Below are 18,414 nucleotides of genomic sequence, written 5' to 3'. Positions count from 1 at the left end.
TGCTGAGGTGCTGGACGACGTTGTTTTCTGACCACTCTCAGCCTTCGCGCCGTCGTTACCGTGGTCTGTAGCCCAGTTTCAATTTTTTTTTCTGGACTGAGTCCCAACTCCCAATTACATTCTCCATTGCCAGTCTGGGAGGATGGCGTGCTCAAGCCGGTTGAAGTTATACATGTCAGGAAGGAAAGAAGAAAGAAGAATGAAAAAAAAAGGTTTTATTGAGGAGTTATACATGTCTATTGCGGGTCAATAATACGATTATTAGGGGTCAATAATATGGTTATTGGGGCAATAATATGATTATTACGGGGCAATAATAAGATTATTTATTTGGATAAATCTATAAAAACTTTCAAAATTATAAACATTTTCATTTTTCATTAATATTGATCTCTAATAAACTTGTTACTAGGGGGCAATAATATGTTTATTGGGGGGCAATAATATGATTACTAGGCATTATTAGGGGCAATAAAATCAGACACCGGAATCCGGTCACCAGTCCGGCAATTGGATTCGGGATTCCGGTGACTGGTTGTCGGATTCCCGTCACCGGTCTCCAGAGTCCGCGGTCGGCTACTGGTCACCGGAGCACAGCAAGGTGGAAGATGACTTCTCTCTCTAAGTGAGAAAGAAGGAGAGGGAAAAAAAAGTTCCAAAAATAAATAAAAAGAATAAAAAAAGAATTAATTGGGTATTAGGGAAATAATCCCCTAGAGTGTTTTGGGTAAATGAGGTTAAAACAAGTGGGCAATTTGTAAGCTGAAATTGGATAAATGATAATTTCCTCTATAATTTAATCAATTATAGCCCGCAATTAACTCGCCCATAAGTTTTTCTAGTAATTGAGAAAACTCAGGGCTATGCACGGTTCATGTTGTGACTCGGTTTGAGATAGAATTTGCAATAAAACCAACATCGTTTGTATTGAACCGAGAACCAAACCCCCAATCATGGAAGACCGCACCGGTTTCTCGGTTTATCTAGCTGAGCTAATATTAAGTAATAAATATTTTTAATTCGGGTTTTTCTCAAAAAAAAAAAGAAGAAGGGTTTCTATTGGGGTTAATTTGTAATTTCGCGCATTGCTAGGGTTTCCATCTAGAACCGCACGGTCTATAAATTGCCTCTACTACTACTCAAATCTCTCCGTCTCTCTGTATCCAAGTTTTGAGCTTTCACTTCTAAACACACAACACTTCTTTTTGGGTTTTCTTTTGCTGATATTATTTGATTTCAAATGTTTGTTGGGGAAAGGTGGATGGGTTATTGGAAGAAAGCGAGGTGACGATAGAAATTCATGTTTTTTTAACTCACTGACTTAATCGTGTGATGTTACTGTGAATCCCGACAGGTTCCGATCGCTTTCAATCCGTTTTTCCACTTCAAATTTCCCCCACTTTGATGCTTCTGTGTTTGGTTGTAGTTGAATTGGTTTTGAGGAATTTGTGGATAGATGAAAGAAAGTGAAGTGACGATACAAATTCATATCTTCAATTCACTGACTTACTGTGTGATGTTACTCTGAATTGGCTGTGGTTCTGATCGCTTTCTTTCTCATCTTTCAATCTCACTCACACCCACATGGATCTGAACATGTCAAGTTTCATTCTTTTTCTTTTTCTTTTTCCTCTGAATCCGGGCAGGTGATGAGTCTTATGGTATTATGGGTAATTTGCGTCTGAATATTCAGTGATGTTTTACTTTCACGTTGGAGAACTGATGCCCTCGAAGTTTTTTTTTTTTTGGTTTCCAAGTTCTATCAAGTTTCTGTTATTTTTGGCTCAATTTTGTGGGATTATCTTTGTTGTAGTGACCTGTTTTCTTGATGAATTTTAAGAAGAATAGATTTTCTTTTAGCAAGACATTATTGCACTGTGAGTATCGTCTTTGTTAAGAGCATTTCTAGTTGTCCTCTTAATTTTTGCAAATTGGTGTTAAAATGACTAGTTTATGCATCTTTTCCTACTTCTGCCGTTTTTGTTTTTTTTATCAAAAGAACGTAATCAACACCTGACCTTAATATCAAAGGATTATGAGATATTTCTAATAGATGTAGAACATATTCAAGATTTCTGTCATTCTGTGTCACATTTGATTGGTTTGGAAGTCTCTGTCCGTGTACTGTGAGTGAAAGAGGAGTGCAAGTGGAGAAAATGGGAGTGTGTAAATATCTGTCCATGGTAATTGCAACCTTGTTATGCCAATGCCTTTTGTTGTTTGCCAGTGGAATTATGGAGTACTTTTGGCAATTAGGCGTGACCTAAGTTACTTGACTATTTAGAGTAGTTGTGATTATGGATTGCTGCTTTGTGTGAAAATAGTGAGATACTTTGGTTGTTGGAGTTCTAGTAATTTTGCTCGCTCAACCAAATAATGCCACTTTCAAATCTTTTTTTATTTATTTCTTTTTACCTTGTATACCCTCTCATTATTTTCTCTGCCTTTGTATCAAGTTACTAGTTTTTTTTTTTCCTGCCTTTTTTGTTTTTGTTTTTTTTTACACATTGTTTTGTTTTATGTACTGTTGAAATGGTGGATGGATGAAAGAAAGCGAGGTGACGATAGAAATTCATGTTTTTCAACTCACTGACTTTGTGATGTTACTGTGAATCCCGACAGGTTCTGATCGCTTTCTGTCCATTTCCATCCTCCAGTTTTTGTGCATGTTTTACCTAAGATCAGCCCAGTTGAATGTTCATGTTAACATCTACTGATTTGTGAGTTCTGTATGTGAGTGGTTCGTTTGGCATGGAGAAGGAGTGTAGTGAGTAGTGTTGATAAATGCCAATGGGATTGTCATTGAATTAGCAGAATGGCTTAGTTTGACAGATGCTATCCCAATGTTTGGATTTTGGAATATTACTTTTCTGTTTTATCCAAGCTTGTTGACATATTGGGATATCATTTATCAAATTCTGCCATCCTGCCACCCTGCCACAGCTTGAATTTTGTACAATTTGAAGTACTCTTATGCCCCACAACTTTGCACAGAAGGAGCTTGAAATCTTTATATTGTTGGCTATCAGTTAATACGTGAACAAATGTTTGAAGTTTCTTGGTGAAACTTGAATGAAAATATTGCTTGGTAGATGTTAGCAATCTACCAAATGTTTGAAGTTTCTTGGCTATCACTTTTATTTGTTAGCAATCTCTTGTTGGTAGATGTTATCAAATGTTTATGTTAAAAGGATTATGTTTCCCCTAAGGTGACTTGCACCTCATATGTAACCTTGTTACACCGAATGTGAAAGTATGACAATATTATGATTTTTTTGTTTTTTTTTATAGGGGTTTATAACCCTGCCTAGAACAGTAGAAAAGTCATTGATAATGTGAATTGTGTGCTAGTACATATATCGATGCTTTTTGCTTGCAATATTTTGAATATTGGGATTTTGACATCTTTACATTCCAACCGGACAATATGGTTATCTTAGGACTCTAATGTATAGTCTCTCACTCACCAGCTCATGTGGTTCTGAATTGGGTTAGGTGCTTAACTCTTGTTACCATTGGCTTGAACATTTTCTTGTTCCCCAACCATCATCAGCAATTCCTTGACCCCAATCATCTTTAAGAAAGATGAGGTTATAAATTTGGACTCAAATGCTTGGCAGCTAGATCAAAGCTATTCTGATTCAAGTCTTAATCACCGAAGTCCCTTGTTAGCTATATACACGCATGAATGAGTTTTGAGTTGGAGAGCTTGCCAACTTGGAGAGGGAGAACTCCGTCAATTGATTAAGGTAGAGGTCAGGAATTGGTGAGGTAGACATTCTTAATGGCTCCTATAGGGAATTGTGCGGCAATGCAATCTCTTCAAGTTAGCATTATAAGTTTATCTGTTAAAACTGTTTTGTCATATATATGTCAATTTTAGATTCTCAACTTTATCCAAAGATGCTATATATTATGCAGACAACCTCCTTGTTAAATTATCTTCCGAGTCATACTGGGCATCACAATATAATGAAAGCTTGTTTCATGAGAACAGAATTGCGAAACAATTGAATTTAAAAGTTGAAAATTTCTAGCAGTTAAGAGTGACTACTGTTTAGTTTAATTGATTGATCGTTCAACAACGGTGAGCGAATTGTGTTGGGATTAAGATGCTGAGATTGCCTTATAGAGGTGTGTGGAGTGTTGCCATTCTTGCCCCCAGGAATTTAACATCGTTGGGATTGAAATGTTGAGATCGAGTGCATTGTAGAGCACACCGGAGTGTTGTCATTCTTGCACCCAGGACCTTAACATAATATGCTTAAACATGAATTTGAGTGGAAAAATCGTATGCGCATGGTACTGTGAGGAAATGAAGAGGAACATGTAATAATATTTCATTCTATCCAACGAGAAGTTCGTTGCAGCAAGATGACACTGCCATGAGCAAACTGGTATGACAGCTTGCTATACATTCAAACTGAATATTGGGTAGATTTGCATCATGATCAGTATGACCCCGGGTCCCCGGCAATATAATATTAGTAACCACCAGTTGAATCTCCGTTTGCTATGTATTGAGGTTGCTAGTTGCTACCTGTCGTTATTTAAGATTCATACTTCAGGCTTATAGATAGGTTTGGTTTACGTTATCTGCATTTGGCTGGGAGTCAAAAAATAAAGTAATGAATGTATAGCATCTCTACCTGATATTCAGAACATAACCGGTGATAATTAGGCCACTTGCTGATGCAATTCTCGCTCTTCCTATTGTTCTTATTTGGGTAGTAGGACGCTAACAAATAAGCATGTGTGAGGATAAGGAAGTAGCTTAAAAGCTTACTACTATTGCTCCATCTCTGAGCTACTTAAATCGTTACACGATTGACTTCATGCAACAGGATGTAATTGATGGAGTGGAGATAGCAGCCACTTTGATTCACTTGAAATTATAAAGGTAACATTTCAAGCACCAACAAATACTTAGCATTCACATTTGTGTTGGACTAAAATCACTAAATACTTGGGCATATGAAGAAAATATACAGAAAGGTTCTGGGTATATCTGCAATGGAAAGAATTTAATGGAGTTGCTGGTTCAATCTCATTTGGTCCAGCAGGGTTTTACCATCAAGTTTACTGGTCACTACAAGCTTAATATACTCCTCATTGCTCATAGTCTTGTAGTTTGCTGCATTCTCCTTGATCAGATCCGGTAAAGGACCAATCATGGTCCCAATATTTGGGCTGTGGAATGCCGCAATTGAAAGGCGTTCCTTCTCTGGGTTCACCACTGCTCTGTGCTCTATGCTCTTATATGCTCCATTACTCATTATCTGTGATAACACTGATTAGAAGGCTTGTATTGCATACATCAATTGATATAATGTGTATAGAGTTGGTTTCATGCTATCTTATACTATTCAATGTTGTAATACCTCAATGATGTCTCCCACGTTGACGATGAATGCACCAACTGCAGGTTTTACAGGTACCCATTTTCCATTTTTCCTGATTTGTAATCCTTGAACTTCATTAACTTGCAGTAGTAGAGTCAAACCCACAGCATCAGAGTGTGGAGTGAGACCGATAACTTTGTTTGCCTGTGGACAGGGTGGGTAGTAGTTCATTCTTACTCCTTGTACTCCATCATCAAACATGCTTTCCATTTTCTCTAAATTGACTCCTAGATTACTAGCTATGGACTTCAATAGGTAGATCGTTACTCGTTGCAGCTCCTGTGAATACTTGTCCAATGTCTCCCTGCCAAAACAAAAAAATAAAGAGTTTGATGCTCATATCAGGTGTTTGAAACTTGCTGGGATCTTAGAGTAACACACAGATGCTTGTTCCTATTCAGATGCTTTATTTGGTTTAGAATAGTCGTCATGGAGTGCATAATTTACCTGAAAGAAGTGGGAAGGGTAGGCCAGAATGTGAGAGTCCTTTGGCGGACTGGTTGAGAGAGAAGGAAGAGCATGTCTCCCCAGTCAAGTTTTTGCTCTTCCGAAACAACAAAGGCTTGGCCATAGCCTTCGATGTGATTCGGCTGTGTTGCGTAGGCCTTCTTTACTTCTAATGGCAGCCCAAAGAACTCCTGTATGTCAGTCTTCATTTTCTCAATCACTTCTTCTGATACCCCATGATTGATCAGCTGCATCAACATCACTATCAATATATATATACTTGTATAGTTTGAATTATGCATGAAATACATGTCAACTAGCATACTGAAAGTCATAAATCTTTCTAATCTACAACTATGTTTACTTTCAGGTTGAAGGAAGCAACTTTGGTACCTGAAAGAAGCCCCATTCCTTACAAGCCAAATGAAGTTTTGCCAATTCATCATCATGGAACAATGGATTCCCCATTAACTTGTCCATATCAACCACTGGAATTTGAAGCGAGTCCTCAATGGAAATTTGTTCAATCTCAGCTTCAGGCCTGAGATATCGACGCGGGATGTCCTTCAAGTTGTTTGAAGCCAGGGCTTGAACATTCTCAACTGGGAGAGAACCACCCAGGTCTTTTCTAATGAGTAGCTCAGTCTCCATTCTCTGCACTATGAGCTGAAATTATTTTTGGTATTGCCTTCTACAAATTTGGAATGATTACTACCCATGTAGTGTGATGGTTTATAGATATGAACCATTTCGGCCGGCAGGAACCGGATCTTCTTAATTAATTGGGGAAAGCTTGTCTGCATGTGGCCTGCAATGTATTGCCTTGTTTATTTCATGAAACAAGAACTAAAGATGCTTGGCTGGTTATTTATGCTTCCAAACAAATATAAGAACCAAAAGTAACCGGCATTATATCATGAGGTCTCATTTTGACAGAAAATTCTTAGGAGCTTATTACTAAGTAGTATTTTAAGCAATTGCTAATCTTTCTTTTTTGGCTGTATTATAAGACTAAATCACTGTTCCTAAGAGATACTATTACGAAATCGCAAGCTTCTCTTTTCATGTTTCTTTTCCTGATTTTATGGTCCAAGGACTTCAAAGCACTTTCCTTCTAAGTAACAGTAGAGTACTAAACTACTATTGCTGAAGCATTCTTTGGTTCTTGCCCTGATATTTCATCAGGGACATTGGGATTTTGAAATAACAAAAGATTTGTGAGGAGCAGAGCTGTCAAAAGAATATAAATTGAATCACTTACTTTCAATCCGGACATGTATCCTCTTCTCCAGCACTTCAGTACAAATCCAAGTACCAGAAAAATATTGTTCGAGTATGTATAATGAGGAAAATACAAGCACTCGGAAATTGCAAAGTGCAGATTTGAGCCTTCTTGGGTGTGATCAAACGAATAAAAATGAGCTAGTGTGAGGATCAAGATGAGGATATATATGAAAGCTAAAGCGGTGGGGAGATAAGGCAACAGGCCATGAGGCCAACAGTGAGAGAGGGAGTGATGTGAAAGGGAGGAGGCTTAAAAATGAGGAATCAAACCGACACAGACGAAATAACCAGCCAGATTTCTTGGCTTACAGGGGGTTATCGTAACATAATGTCCATGCATGTTACATAATTCAAAATATGCATATCTCAACGCCTACCAAAGCACCAATGAACCACAAACTGTCAGTATGGACCTGTATGCGACAGCTTATCCAAACTCTTTTATTTGTATAATGCCAAAAAAAAAAAAAAAAGCTCTTTTATTTGTGTACATATAATATATAGTTTAACTCAAATGATGGAAACGTTCAAAAGTAGAATCAATCATAAAGTTTATCTCGAACTCTTTTTGTATATATATAAACGTTCTTGGTGTAAACGTTTACATCCTTCGTTTTTGGTGTAAACGTTTATGTCAAGGATGTAAACATTTCTGAAAGGTATAAGCAAAAGCTACAATGCCTAATAAATATAAATAAGAGAGAGTTTAGACACAAATGTCTGAACTCTTTTTAGCTTTATTTTTAGCTTAGCTTTGAAAGGATTTTGATTTTACAATGCTCTCAGCATTAGCATCTGCTAGGGCTGATTTCATGAACTCAAAATGCACAGCAACATGAGGTTTCAGAGTGGCAATAAGCCAATAGTACAGTTAATGATTTACTCTTCTTTGCTCAGTCATGGAAATTTGCTCAGCATGAGTGTCGGCCTCAGTTGTTAAGAAAAACTACAAAGCCTGCAATCGTATCATGATATTAAGTAAACTGAGAATGATTGTCCAAAAGAAAAAAACCGGGAATAGGCCTAGCAGACTCAAATGTCTAACTGAATTTATAGCAAAAACTAGCTAGCTTAATTAGGTGAATTTTTCTTCAATGGGGTTTAGGACGTGCCCAATGAACATGACCGTTCCAGTCACCTCTTCTCTAATCAGATAAAGGAATGGGTGATCTGCCACAAAATCTATCGGAGGAGGTTTGGGTGGTTCACCCGATGAATAAGCAGGACCGCAGGCAATATAAACAGCAGCAGCCTCGGTGCCTTCTTCATTAACTTCAATGAAAGATTTCTGGAACATGGAGAGAGAAATCGCACCCTCCACCATCTCTGTCAAATCTCCCTCTTCAAGAGAGAATCCTAACGGTTTCAGAACATCCATAGGATCAAACCCAACAGATATCTTAAACTTTGGGATTAAAAATCTACGAAGTGGAACATTTTTGTGGGGAATATATCGATCTATAGGCTCGGAACAAACCCTCTCAACCAAAGCTTGTAGTCCATCAGTTGCATTTGGAAGAAACAAGCACATGGAGAAACGACGACCATAATCTTTACCTTGCTCGTAGGGAAGCTTTAAGACTTTGAAACTGTCAAAGACACTTACAAACTGGTACTTCGAACTGGTCATGAAGGGTGCCTTAACTGAGCTCCCACTCTGTAGATGGAAATCAAACTCTTTTGTCATTGATTCATAGAACTTCTCATTCCAAGCTCCTTTGAAGTATAAGGCATTCGCAAGGATGAGCTTTGTTTCGCTGCCATTGGTCTCCTTGTCTACCCATGAATTCACTTCACATCGCACTTCCTCTGCCCTTCTTCGAAAATCGACTTGATTCATTGCTGCCTTGTAAGCAGTGTCCAGTACCTCTTTGAAACGAGGCTTGACATGGATAGACTTTTCAACCCAAACACCATTGGCGACTGAAAAGCGAGGCCCGCCCTTTGAGTATCCGTCGGCAAAGACCAGTGGGTAGACATTGGAGGAGAGATCATTGAGCTCATTGATGGACTTGGACTTGAGGAAAGAGAGAAACCGGTCCTGGATATGACCCTTTGTCCCTGTCAATATCATGCCAAGACCAATGTGGATGGACAATGGGGAGTACACCATGTTCTTGTCCTTGCCTAAAGTTAGAAGCAGTTGCTTTGTGATTTCCAGTGCAACATCGGTTTGGTTTTTAATGGATTCTCGGAGTTCCCTAGATGGTTTGAAGGAAGACAGTGGATAACTACTGGTCAAATGACCCCCGCCAGGGGAAGGATCTCTACCAGGAGAATACCTAGGGAGTTCAAATTGTATTGTAGGGTGATATCGCTGTGAAAAGTATGGTGGAGAGGAAGGAGAACACGGAGAGTACGATGGAGGGAAAGGAGAATACCGAGGGTGTTCATATTGTCGTGTAGGGTGATATGGTTGTGGAATGTTGGATGGAGAGCTAGGAGAATATCGAGGATGTTCATATTGTTGTGTCGGGTGACATGGTTGTGGAATGTAAGACGGAGAGCAAGGAGAATATCGAGGATGTTCATATTGTTGTGCAGGGCGATATGGTTGTGGAATGTAGATTGGAGAAGGAGTATACTGTGGAATACTTGGAGTATAGAGAGATTGCTCATATTGTCTTGCAGGGTGATCATCATCTTTGTTATCCATTGCACGCCAACCTTCCCAAAAGCCAACTACTTTGCACAAGAACAAAACTACAAAAGCTACTAATAATAAGAAGAAAAAACCAACTAAGGCAAGTAATCAAGATAGAAGGAGATATAGCCAATGGCCATGAATCGAACCCGAAATCATATATACTCTGCCTTATAATTCAAGCAGGACGTGAAGAAAAGGGTTTAAGAAGCAAATAATTAAACCCATACTAATTAAAAATAAAAATAAAAACAAGAAGGAAAAAAACATAACTCTCGATATCTATCGCTCCATAGGTTTCTCAATATCTATCCTCTTTCTGATTCTCTCTTTTTTAATAAAAAAAAGAAAGAAGAAAGCAACGTCCGTGTATGAATCCACTAATTACCCAGAAGAAAATTCTTAGACTAGAGAGTAGTACGAATTTAAAAGCATAAAAAGTAGAATTATGGATAAAGAAAGAGAGGACAATCTCAATATAAAGAGAAAGAGATTGCTCACCAAATTGATGGTCTCTTTGTCCAAATCGATCGATGTTGAAGACGGCGAAGTGTTTCTTCAATTGTTTCTGCCCTCTTCTTTATACGTGATTGGGTTTTGTCCTTGTCTCAAAGGGAGAGGGTTTTGTCCTTGATAAAGTAGCCTGGGCTCGGGTCGGGCCGGGCCCGAAATTTGGTAAAACTGAGACTGAGTCCGAAATAATCGGTTCGGGCTTTTTCGAAAATAAAAACTGATAGAAACCGACTCCAAACGGGCCGGTTCGGTCTTCAGGCCCAAATTCCCAACTTTGCCTGCAAGTCCAATAATATGCAAAATATACACAAAATCGGAAAGAGGGGCGAGGTTCGAACCTCCAACTTCCAATACAAAAGCCTTGCTCCCCAACCACTGAAGCACGTGAAACTCTCTACACCTTGTGTGCAAAGTTTATATTTATTCATCCTAGGCAGCTTAATTTTCTTGGGGGTGGAGACAACTTTTCTTTTCTTTTCTTTTCTTCTTTTCTTCTCCTCCCTTCCACCCGGTCCTTTCTTTTCTTCTCCTTGGTAGCTGCAGCAACTTTTCATTTCTTTAATACTTGGGAGGCAGCTTTTCTTGGTGGTGGAGACAAAGAAAGTGGAGACATCTTTTCTTTTCTTCTCCTCCCTTCCACCCGGTCCTTGACTCCATTCTTTTCTTCTCCTTGGTAGCTGCAGCAATTCCCATTATGCAGTTCTTCTCCTTTCCTCTTCCTCGTCTTTCATCAACTGCAAATACTCTCCTCTTTCTTCCAGTTCATTCTTCATCAATCCACTTTGATCTACTCCTCTCTACTTCGATATACTTCAATCTCAAGCTCAGGAGGCCATCAGGAAAAGTCGGGGCGGCGTGGGAGAGAAAAGGAGTGAGGATGAGATTGCTAATCCTAAGCTTAAAGAGTTTTTGCAGGTGATCCAACCTAGGATAGCAGAAGAGAGAGCAGAGGAAGAAGGGGAATGAAGAAAGAGCAGAGCAGAAGGATGATTCGGTTCGTATCGGTCTTTCGGTCCCAAAAAATATCAAGCCCGACACCGACCCGATAAATTGTAATTCGGGTCGAGCTTTGCACCGAACCGGTATTTTCCAACACAAAACCGAACCGAATCAGGTTTTTTTGATCGGTTCGGGTCGGGTTCTCGGGTTCAGACGCCCAGCCCTATGATAAACTACTAATATTAGATAATTTTGAAAAAAAAATTGTTAAAGTAAATGTAAAAAAATCATAAATTCACTAAAGTGATGGAAATGGCATTGAATTTTAACGATGTTAGTGGTCGGGGTACCAAAATATTAAGGCAAAATAGCCAAATTACCCCCTGACTTATACCATAATTGTCGATTTATCCCCTGATATTTTAATTTTGATTGTTTACACCCTCACTTTATTAATTGTTGTCGATTTGGCCCCTACCGTTAACTTTTAGACATTTCATCCAATTTCTCCATTAACTTAGTTAGCATGTGAGGAACATTTTCGTCTTTTCAATTGTCTGTCGAAAAAAAAATTAAACAAACTAACAATCAAAGTCAGATTTTAGGAGAGAGGGATATGGGGAGAGACGAAATCTGTCACCAATTAACAATCCTTCGTTAATATGTGAGTGCTTTATTGGTCTCTTACCTTGAGTTAATATGTGCCTAAATTCTGTTGGACAGTAAATATTATCCTCCATTGACGAGAGAAATGAACCCAGAAAGCCCACAAGCCTTCAAGTGCGATGGAAATATGATGCATATTAGAACGAAAACACAATTTCTCAAACCATTGTTCGCCTGCAACCAAGTGAAAGTAGCGGGTAAGATCTAATTCGATTTCTACTCAACCACAAGAATGGTTGAGACTAATTATGGAGTCAGAGATATGAGCAAACGACACCTGGTCTATTAAATGGATTATTGTTCCAATCCTTTTCCAGATTTTAACTTAATTAAACAACTAAGCAAAGATCACACCCATATACATAATGCTGGCTTTGCCAAATTCATTGGCTCCAACAAGTGAAGAAGTCCCACATCGAAGAGAGCTTAAACGTCGAGAAGAGAAGAGAGCAGAGAGGATTAAAAAATCAGTAAAAATGGACCACTGCCATTAGGTCTTCTGTACTCATATCCTTGTACTTTTGGTCTGGGCAAATCTCTCTCTCTGACATGGTCTCTCTCGCCAGATCCAGAAGCCAGAATGCTCATGTATTGACTGCGCCCTTTCATTATTGGGTTCATCGATCGGTGACATGTCTCTCTCCAGATCCCTTTCTCCTAAAATCTGACATTGATTGTTGGTTTGATTATTTTTTTTTTTCATTGGACAATTGGAAAGACGAAAATACTCCTCACATGCTAACCAAGCTAATGGAGAAAATAGATGAAAAGTTCAAAAATTAAAGTTAAGGGGTAAATCGGCAACCATTGAAAATGTGGGGGTGTAAATAATCAAAATTAAAATATCAGGGGATAAATCGACAATCATGGGATAAATCAAGGGTAATTTGACTATTTTGCCAAATATTAATAGAAGGAAAGCTAAGGCATGCAAATACAATAAGTTGAGAGTTGGATGTGAAAATTAAAATATCCTCATCGAAAATGTTCTCAACCACCCTTGGATTATTATTAAGTTGAAGTGTTTTGTTTTCCACCATTGAATGTAAATCTAAGGATTGTTGAGCATAAATTCTTTGGTCAACAACTGACCAGGTGAACACCACTGATATCCTCATAATTCGGGAGTATTTTGTAATTAATTCTTTCATTAATTAACTTTCCTTAGCTTCATGAATGAATTGAGCTCTCGAAGAAATTTTGGGACAATAAAATATAGTTTTTTTGTTTTTGTTTTTTGAAAAGATTAAATATAGTTTTGAGAGGGTTGGATTTTGTTCTTCTTTCATGCTCAATATCACTGAGTCTTTGTAAAATTGATTGAACAAGATAAAAATGACAAAAATAATGGACAAAAAGAAACCATAATTGGCAACAATCAACACAAAACAGAAAACATAAGCTCTATGATACAAAGCCTATAATCGTTGTATCAGGAAATTAATTAAGCAAACTGATAATAGCTAGGGCAGAGCTTCTATGCATGTGATGGCTCAACGAGAACAAAATCACGATTAGATGGCTTCATATGCGATGGGGTTTAGGACATGCCCAATGAACATAACTGTTCTAGTCAATTCTTCTCTTATGCGAAAAAGAAATGGGTGATCTGCCACAAAATCCATCTTAATCCTGGGTGCCATCGCACGACCATAAAAAAGGGCAGCAGTCACAGCAGCAGCTTCTGTGCCTTCTTCATTAACTTCAATGAAGGATTTATGGAGTATCTTGTCTAAACGTAAGTTCATATCCTCCACCATCTCTGTGAAGTCTCCGTCTTTAAGAGATAATCCTAACGGTTTCAGAACATCAACAGCATCAAAGCGAGCAGATATTTTAAACTTGGGGATAAAAAATCTACCAACTGAAACTTCTCGGTGAGGAATGTATCCATCTATAAACCCAGACTCGGAAGAAAATCTCTCAACCAAAGCTTGCAGTCCATTTATTTGGAAGAAACACCAACATGGAGAAACGTCTATCGTAATCACCACCTTGTTTGTAGGGGAGCTTTAAGACTTTGAAACCGTCAAAGGCACTAATATACTGATCCTTCAAGCTGGTCATGAAGGGTGCCCTAATTGAGCTCCCATTCAGAAGGTGAAAATTTTTCCATTGTGCTTTTGGTGCATTAAAATCCTGATCCCAAGCTCCTTTGAAGTATAATGCATTCGCAAGGATGAGCTCTGTATAGCTGGTAACTAACCCTTCAGGAATAATCTCTTTGATACAGCCATTGGTCTCTTTCACCGCGCATGAATTCACTTCACATCGCACTTCTTCAGGCTTGGTCTCAAAATCTACTTGGTTCAATGACGCCTTGTAAGTAGTGTCCACTACTTCTTTGAAAGAAAGCTATATAGGGCAAGACTTCTCAATCCAAACGCCATTGGCGAATGACAAGCGAGGCCCGCCACTTGAGGATCCATCAGCAAAGACCAATGGGACGACATTGGAGGCCAGATCATTGAGCTCGTCGATGGACTTGGACTTGAGGAAACGGAGCAACTTCTCCTGAGTGTGGCCCTTTGTCCCAGCCACTATCATGCTAAGAACCACGTGGATGGACAGTGGGGAGTAGACCATGTTATTGTTCTTGCCGAAAGTCAGAAGCAGTTGCTTTGTGAATCTCAGTGTAACGTCGGTTTGATTTTTGATGGATTCTTCGAGTTCCCTAGATGGTTTGAAGGAAGGCTTCGGTGGCGATGATGGTCGGTCATAATCGGCTGCTGAATAATTCCTGGAGGAAGACGGCGGAGTATGATGTTCAAATGGTTGGGGAGGGCATAATGGGTAGTATTGCTCATTCGTCTCTTCTTTGTTTTCCATTGCGCGAAGCCTTTTTTTAATGCAAACTAATAAGATACAACCAGAGAGAAAGAATTTAAGATTGATTTGTGCTTGTGTTTCGGAATTCGGTGATTCTTCCTGTTTTCGTAGCCCTCTTTTATAGGTATGATGATCGGTTTTTTCCTTGTTGATCAAGGCTTTTATTTTCCTTTTTTACAATGGGAAAAATTTATTTTATTTGGAGAATTTTATTATACATCCAATTTCCTAATCACATATTAGTTAAAAAAAACAAAAATAAAATTCTCCATACATAGTTACTAAAACAACAAAAATAAAATTCTCCATTCATTTTAACATAAAATGAATATAACACACGCATGATAAGCACACATAGTTACTAAAACAACAAATATATATATATATATATATATATATATATATATATAGCTCACATAAGAAAGAAGAAACAAAGGGAAATTAGTCGTTTTAAATAAGGAAAAAAATCAAGAATTAAATTGATTGTAATAAACTTTAAATTTGTGTTCAATAGTAAACATCCGGCTATAATTAATGAATATTTTATTTCAATTACATCCTATTTAATCTGTCAAATTAAAAAAGGAGAAAAATCTTAATTATAGACATATACCGTATAAAGAATGACCCTGTGAATTGGGTTTAAATTGGAAAAAATATATGAGTGTGTTTTTTGGGTTTATATGTAATTTAAGAAATCATTAAAGATATAGCTTCCATCGTGTTATTGGCTATGATTTATTAATTTTATTTATTTGTTCTTAATAGAAAAGGAATCGTATCAATTCTATATCTTTAGCCCAGTAACATTTGGTCTAGTGACATAGTTTCCCCCTTCGTAAGTGGGAGATTGTGACTTCAACTTATGAAACACTAGTTGTAACATTTGAGTTATTTATCTGATAAAAAAAAATATAAAAAAATTCTATACCTTTAGAGATTGAGAAACTCATTATGTACAATCCCTAAAAGGCTAAAACCCCTTTTGATTTAGAGTAACAAATCCCAGTTTTATTGTAGATTCAATTTAAGGATCGACCATGAAGAGAAACAGAGACAGCTTGATTCAGTAGAGAATTGGTTCTTGCAGATTAAGAATACGAGCTCACTTCCATATTGGGAATCCAGTGATGGAGAGATGAAGCGAGGATTTGATATGAAACATGACAAGCTGCCCTTTGCAGAAATCTACGGTTCGTGAGCTTGAAGACAAGGCAAGAGATCTGTATGAGGAACATAACTAAGCATTGGACTGAGAGAGAGTTGGTTAAGGGTTACATTACAAAATGGTGAGAAGGGATGGAGAAGATAGTTTCTGCAAATATTTGGACAAGGGTTAGCATTTAGTTTATAAGGTTTATATTAGAAAACGGTTAAGTAGAAATTTAAGAACATGCAATTTTTTACATAAAACATAATATGATAATTGAAAACATAACACATAGGATCCCACCACATAAAATTTCTTCTTCAAATGCTCTGCAATTACTACGGAACTACAGATATAGATAACTCATAAGCTGAACTCTGAGTTCCATACGTGAACTACATAGCTAGTTGTTGACGAACCTACAATTCTTCCTGATTTCTCCTTGATTTCCGGTGATTGGATTGATGTTTCCCATATTCACCATAGAGTTTGCAAATGCAGCAAAGAAAAGTTTCTCATCAGTGGCATAAGCCCACACCTGCTTTAGGATCTCCCCTTCATGATCTTGCGTGACCAATACATTATCAGAAACTAGCAAACCTTTTCCTTGGAGTAGGTTGACATAATAGTGATTGTCAAATCGGGCTGGTGTCATAAAATCAAGAGGTGCTAAATCTTTGTTCCTCCCTGATTTGGGGCATATGGACTGTAAGATTCTTCGGAAGGAAGTATATCTCCTGTACTTATCGTATATTTCATACTGTCCTCTGAAGTTCACATCATAGACCCTCTGCCTGAAGTTTAAACATCTTGCCTTTCCAATTGTGTGGCTACCTGTTCATAAATCCTTATGAGTTCTAGCATTTGATCATCAAATTATTTCACTGAAGAATATGTTACCTGATAAGGCAACCAAGTCTCCTATATCAAGTCCCTGTTGTTTGAAATTGGAAATGAGAGTTTGTAGAGAGGAATTTGGAGTGGGGATGAACTGATTGGCACCACTGAAGCTTGCTTGCAGAGAGTCTCTCCTGCCTAGCCACACATCCCAGCTAGGCCCTCCTCTCTTTTCAAAAGAAAAAAAGTGCAATTAGTAAAATAGTAATGTTAAACGCATCTACCATATTATCTGATAACATCTCTTATAGAGCCATAGAGGTGAAAAAACATACCCTAAAATTTATAATATATTAGAGAGAGAGAGAGACGTACGTACGTACGTACCGATGCAACAGAATCACGAGCAGCCACTGCTAGAATATCAGCACATGATACTGTTCTTGGACAAGCCTCTTCCAGGAGGTATTTGATCTGATCGATGACCTCAAATCCTCGTAAAGAATTTAGGTTGGGGCCTGCTTGCTTTTCACTGGTGATGCCTCCAAAGCTATCTAAAAGAACAGATGCATCGCAACCCTGAAGATTCACACAAGAAATGAAGAAACCGAAATTAATAAGAAAGCATAATCAATTTAAAGATGCATTCTGGTTATTTCTTATATAAAGATACAAAGATCTAGCAGTTGGAGGTAACCAACTTAGAGTTGAATAAATAAACTGTTGTGTGTGTGTGTGTGAGAGAGAGAGAGAGAGTACCATGACAAAACAATCATGAAAATGCAAGCGAAGGAGAGAAGCTGCCATCCGAGGATCCTTAAAAACTGCAACTTCAACATTGTGCCTCACAATCTCTTCCAACAAAGGGCATTTTTCTTTGTAATAGTCAAGAACAAGAGGTCCATCATCATCGCTGAAAGATTCAGCGCCATGAAAAACCATTGCTACTAAAATCAAGAATATCCTCCCCTTCTGCTCCATCATAGAAAATGAAGTGGTGCATGAAAAAAAATAATAATAAATAACTGATCGGTTTATCGGTTTATCTGGGATAGGAATGTTTTATAAGTAAACTAGCTAGTTATCTATGTCATAGAATGACGTTTTGTTAATTGTGCTCCCTTCAAAGTGTTTCTTTTCATGTTTTCAAACCAACTTATCATAAAGACATTCCTTTTTTTTGATACTTTGATCAAAGTTGATGCAACAAGCGAACAACTCCTACCTAACTGCCTCTTAAAATTATTTGCTACATTAATCTTTAACTAAACGTAACTTCCAGCCACCAGAAAGTATCTTACTCTTGTCCTTTTTTCCTCCAAGATCATGGTAATCTACATCTAATTTATATTCAGCATATAAATTGCACTCTCGAGGACGAACTGGGGTGTAAATGCAGCTCCGCCAATGCACATATTGCTTTATATGGATATGCATTGCAGACATTATATAGTCTGTGAAATGGTCTTAAAATTGATCTAGCTAGGATAAAATGCCCCGGTTCTGATGTAAAAAGATAAAAATAAGGAAGACATTATGCAGTAACCTTAGTTTAATTCTTAAATATTGTAAACAACTTTCTACACCTATATAAGTTATAGTTAGCAGGTTTCATATATGGCCAGTGCCAAGGAGGTAGAACAAAGTTAGTGCAGAAAACCTTACCGTTTTGATACTATACTATAATATCTTTGGAGGCCTGC

The 18,414-nt window shown here is 37.9% G+C and overlaps 2 protein-coding genes, 4 non-coding genes and 1 pseudogene across 13 annotated transcripts; 4 read left to right on the top strand and 3 right to left on the bottom strand.

The window, feature by feature from the left end:
• Nucleotides 1–1,279: 1,279 nt before the first annotated feature.
• Nucleotides 1,280–1,365, top strand: LOC112181054. The gene has a single exon (XR_002928664.1). It is a non-coding gene; the product is annotated as a small nucleolar RNA snoR14 (small nucleolar RNA).
• A 101-nt stretch (nucleotides 1,366–1,466) lies between these two features.
• On the top strand, nucleotides 1,467–1,549 carry LOC112181056. Its single transcript, XR_002928666.1, has one exon. It is a non-coding gene; the product is annotated as a small nucleolar RNA snoR14 (small nucleolar RNA).
• An 88-nt stretch (nucleotides 1,550–1,637) lies between these two features.
• On the top strand, nucleotides 1,638–1,731 carry LOC112181041. The gene has a single exon (XR_002928653.1). It is a non-coding gene; the product is annotated as a small nucleolar RNA Z101 (small nucleolar RNA).
• An 822-nt stretch (nucleotides 1,732–2,553) lies between these two features.
• On the top strand, nucleotides 2,554–2,633 carry LOC112181053. The gene has a single exon (XR_002928663.1). It is a non-coding gene; the product is annotated as a small nucleolar RNA snoR14 (small nucleolar RNA).
• A 2,232-nt stretch (nucleotides 2,634–4,865) lies between these two features.
• LOC112178702 (S-norcoclaurine synthase 1) lies at nucleotides 4,866–11,065 on the bottom strand. Of its 7 annotated transcripts, XM_024316892.2 has the most exons (6): nucleotides 7,111–7,238; nucleotides 6,596–6,657; nucleotides 6,243–6,515; nucleotides 5,850–6,097; nucleotides 5,382–5,706; nucleotides 4,866–5,279 (listed from the first exon to the last, which is right to left on the bottom strand). In XM_024316892.2, the coding sequence occupies exons 2-6, from the start codon at nucleotides 6,650–6,652 to the stop codon at nucleotides 5,025–5,027; spliced, it is 1,158 nt and encodes a 385-aa protein (XP_024172660.1). In that variant the 5' UTR covers nucleotides 6,653–6,657; nucleotides 7,111–7,238; the 3' UTR covers nucleotides 4,866–5,024. The 7 variants fall into 7 exon arrangements, with proteins under 7 accessions (XP_024172660.1, XP_040366730.1, XP_040366729.1 ...); XM_040510796.1 differs by lacking the exons at nucleotides 6,596–6,657; nucleotides 7,111–7,238 and adding an exon at nucleotides 10,279–11,065 and having other exon boundaries at nucleotides 4,867–5,279; XM_040510795.1 differs by lacking the exons at nucleotides 6,596–6,657; nucleotides 7,111–7,238 and adding an exon at nucleotides 10,279–11,065 and having other exon boundaries at nucleotides 4,867–5,279; nucleotides 6,243–6,503.
• Nucleotides 11,066–13,409: 2,344 nt separating this feature from the next.
• On the bottom strand, nucleotides 13,410–14,724 carry LOC112177690 (annotated as a pseudogene).
• A 1,181-nt stretch (nucleotides 14,725–15,905) lies between these two features.
• Nucleotides 15,906–17,727, bottom strand: LOC112180295 (peroxidase 20). 2 transcript variants are annotated; one of them, XM_040509880.1, is made up of 5 exons: nucleotides 17,471–17,727; nucleotides 17,099–17,290; nucleotides 16,775–16,940; nucleotides 16,294–16,708; nucleotides 15,906–16,039 (listed from the first exon to the last, which is right to left on the bottom strand). In XM_040509880.1, the coding sequence occupies exons 1-5, from the start codon at nucleotides 17,693–17,695 to the stop codon at nucleotides 15,913–15,915; spliced, it is 1,125 nt and encodes a 374-aa protein (XP_040365814.1). In that variant the 5' UTR covers nucleotides 17,696–17,727; the 3' UTR covers nucleotides 15,906–15,912. The 2 variants fall into 2 exon arrangements, with proteins under 2 accessions (XP_040365814.1, XP_024174592.1); XM_024318824.2 differs by lacking the exon at nucleotides 15,906–16,039 and having other exon boundaries at nucleotides 16,193–16,708.
• Nucleotides 17,728–18,414: the final 687 nt, after the last annotated feature.

Source organism: Rosa chinensis, chromosome 7 (assembly GCF_002994745.2).
Source record: "Rosa chinensis cultivar Old Blush chromosome 7, RchiOBHm-V2, whole genome shotgun sequence".
Lineage (NCBI taxonomy): Eukaryota > Viridiplantae > Streptophyta > Magnoliopsida > Rosales > Rosaceae > Rosa > Rosa chinensis.
Note: the sequence above shows the minus strand (reverse complement) of the source record. Positions and strands in the feature narration are given on the sequence as shown.